This window comes from Nematolebias whitei, chromosome 5, assembly GCF_014905685.2.
Source record: "Nematolebias whitei isolate Nwh7 chromosome 5, NemWhi1, whole genome shotgun sequence".
Classification (NCBI taxonomy): Eukaryota; Metazoa; Chordata; class Actinopteri; order Cyprinodontiformes; family Rivulidae; genus Nematolebias; species Nematolebias whitei.
This window is the reverse complement of record NC_056502.1, coordinates 27,076,822-27,079,825: the sequence shown is the minus strand read 5'-3', so window position 1 is coordinate 27,079,825 and position 3,004 is coordinate 27,076,822. Positions and strand designations below refer to the sequence as shown.

The window sequence follows — 3,004 nt, the reverse complement described above, 5'->3', positions numbered from 1 at the left end:
GAGGTAAAAACAGACGAGGAGGCTACCAAAGAGCCAGAGAAAGAAGAAGAGGTAAAAACAGACGAGGAGGCTACCAAAGAGCCAGAGAAAGAAGATGGGGTAAAAACAGACGAGGAAGCTACCAAAGAGCCAGAGAAAGAAGAAGAAGAAGAGAGCAAAGAGAGTGGAGAAGTAAAGGGAGACAGTGAGGAGTTGGGCAGTGGAGCCGAGCTGGAGAACAAGAACTCTGACAGCTGAGGTGATGTCACAGCTAACAGACAGGCAAGGGATGCTAATGAAGATGACATAATCAGAAAGAAAGGAGTAGTAAACAGAGATCTATTTATTTATCTATTTTTTACATGAGCAACACAAATGAAAAAGAATGACCAGCAGGATGATGTCTTAGAGAAAATGAGGGTATCATTGCTGGAACATCTCACAGATGTGGCATTAAAAACAAAACCATAAAGCTGAATTTTTTTAGTGACTCAGTTGTTTGATACAGATTAAAGACACAAAGGCTTCAGGTATAAATTCTCATTTTATATAAGAAAATTTTACTATTGGTGCTGCTCTCTTGTTTCAATGTACTCAGTGAATTTTCTGCTAGAACCTCTAGAGGAGATTTTGTACAATAAGATTGAGTTCAAAGTGTAACTCAAGTTGATGTTCTTTCGGCTGCTCCCGCCTTCAGAGGTCCCACAGTGGTGAACTCAAATATTTGGTAATAGTTTCACACCAGATGTTGTTCCTGATGCAGCCTGGGCTCAAACCTGCAGCCTCAAGGTAGCACAAATGCGGCGCTGACCTCTGAGCTATGGCGGCCCACAATGATACTCAGGTTGAATGTTGTTATTGTGCATAAAACACTGGGCCATGTCTGATGTTCTGTGTCTGAATGCTTAGCCAAATAACACACCGAAAAAAAAAACAAAAAAAAAACTATGATACAACATATTGTAAGCTGTTAATGTGAAGTCAGAATATAAAATATTTATTTTTGTTTATATGTATTTATTTATTATGAGAAATTAAACTTATAAATGGATCAAGTGTGTTGCAGGAATTGTTTTTTCTTGTGTCTCGCTGTGACGGCCCCATAGCATAGACAGGTCTGTAATGTCACTGTTTTCATATTTTATTATTTATTTGTTTACATTCTTGTGGTTTGTGGCAAACCCCATATTTGATGCCTTTGAGTTTGAATCTTTTTCAGAACTTTTGAATCAAAACATTGCATGTTCTCCCCATAGATGTGTGGGGTTTTCTCCTCCAACAGTTTGAAGCAGTATGGGTGACCCTGAATGGTGTAAAGGACAGTGGAAAATGAACAATTCTAGTTTACTTAAGAGATTTTGACTTACTTTAAAGTTGAACATTTTCAGAAAATTAGGTACTTATTGGTGAAAAATGTAAGTTTTTAGATTAAGACACTCCTTGAAAAAAACCCAAAGTGAGGCTCACAGACCAAGTGACTGACAAGAACACAAGTCAGTCATAGAGGAAAGAACATTTTCATTCCTGAGAGTGTGTGAAGATGCTAAAATAAAGCTTTCCATTGATTACATTTGTATATTAAATGACGTGACGCATCATGCTCAAGTCTGGACACTGATCTGATTGGTTGCCTGTTGTCCTCACTGCTCTCCTTTTCCTGCAGCTCTTCACATTAGGATTCAGGCAGTCAACATGACGGTGAGTCACCGTCTGACGAGACAAGGAGAACAAGAGTGAAAAGGAGCGAGGGGAAATGGGAAAGAGAAGAGAGAGATGCAGAACAGCAGAGGAGGTGGGATGGAGGGGGAGGGGGTGAGTCATAAGGCCCGACTGGTTGAGGTGATGATGCTCGAGATGCTATTTCTGGAGCCCCCCATCAATTCTGTCTTATCTCTTCCACAGGCTGCTAAGAGTGTGTGTGTGTGTGTTGGTGTGTGTGTGTGTGTGTGTGTGTGTGTTGGTGTGTGCACGTGTGTGTCAATAAAACCTCAAATGGCACTCTGCTTGATTGATTATAATTCAGCAAAATGCAATAAAACTGAGCTAACACCACTAAAACGTATAGGGCTCAATCTTTACTCAAGTGCTGCTACTGAAATAGGAATTGTGTTTTTTAATTCAGTTTAATAAAAAAAACACTGAAATAATGTGTGTGATTATATGCATATATATATATATATATATGTGTATATATACTTTGCAAAGACGTTTTTGAACTTTGCTTATGCTGGTGTTTTAAGTGCCAGTTGTCACAGTTCAAAACAAAATGGCAGAGATTTGCCAAAGAAACACACTACTGGCATTGTATAATGATAATTGAAATTCTAATTAAATACATCTTTCTCATATCTCTCTTTCTGTTCTGTCACCAAAGCTTTCAGTTTAGCTTTTTCACCGCAATCATTTTAAACTTGGTGTGTCGTGATGTTGGGCTTCTAGTGGACCCAAAGTGCAGATCAGGTGAGCAAAGTCAAAGCTCAAACATTAATAAAACAAAAGGGCTGACAAGTTTACAACAAACACATCAAATACCACATCTGCCAAATCTAAGAAGCTGGCAGCAACCAGAATCTGACAGCTAATGCGAGAATCAGATGATTCTTTAAAACCCTGGAAGGGCTGGGTGATTACTGAGTGAAAACAGCTGAGTCGATCAGATGAGAAGCTGGTGTGAATGACACTGAGGAAACAATGTGAGTTAACTAGAGACAAGGTAAACAGGTGAACTTCTACATAACGAGTGCAAATGAATCAAACACAAAAATTCCAAGACAATGACAAAATGTGTGCATATAGAACAGCCGGGGGATCCATTATATCATGTGGTGTACAGTGCATGATTATACTGGTATGTTATCTATGATTTACACAGTTTATTGCAATAGTGACATTTTGCAAATTTATACTACATTGACAAATTTCAATATCTTTTTCAGTCCATTTTGTTGCATTACAATAAATTAACTGAAAGACGCTACAATTATTAGATCATAATATTGAAATGACCCAAATTATACTCAACCTG

The 3,004-nt window shown here is 38.3% G+C and overlaps 1 protein-coding gene across 1 annotated transcript in view; it reads left to right on the top strand.

Annotated features, from left to right (window-relative positions):
- Nucleotides 1-237, top strand: part of LOC119410351 (doublecortin domain-containing protein 2) — a 48,597-nt gene extending 48,360 nt beyond the window's left edge. Inside the window, exon 10 of the mRNA XM_037677262.1 lies at nucleotides 4-237. Within this exon, the coding sequence (XP_037533190.1) occupies nucleotides 4-237 (234 nt within the window). The remainder of the gene's footprint in view (nucleotides 1-3) is intronic.
- The last annotated feature ends 2,767 nt before the right edge of the window (nucleotides 238-3,004 follow it).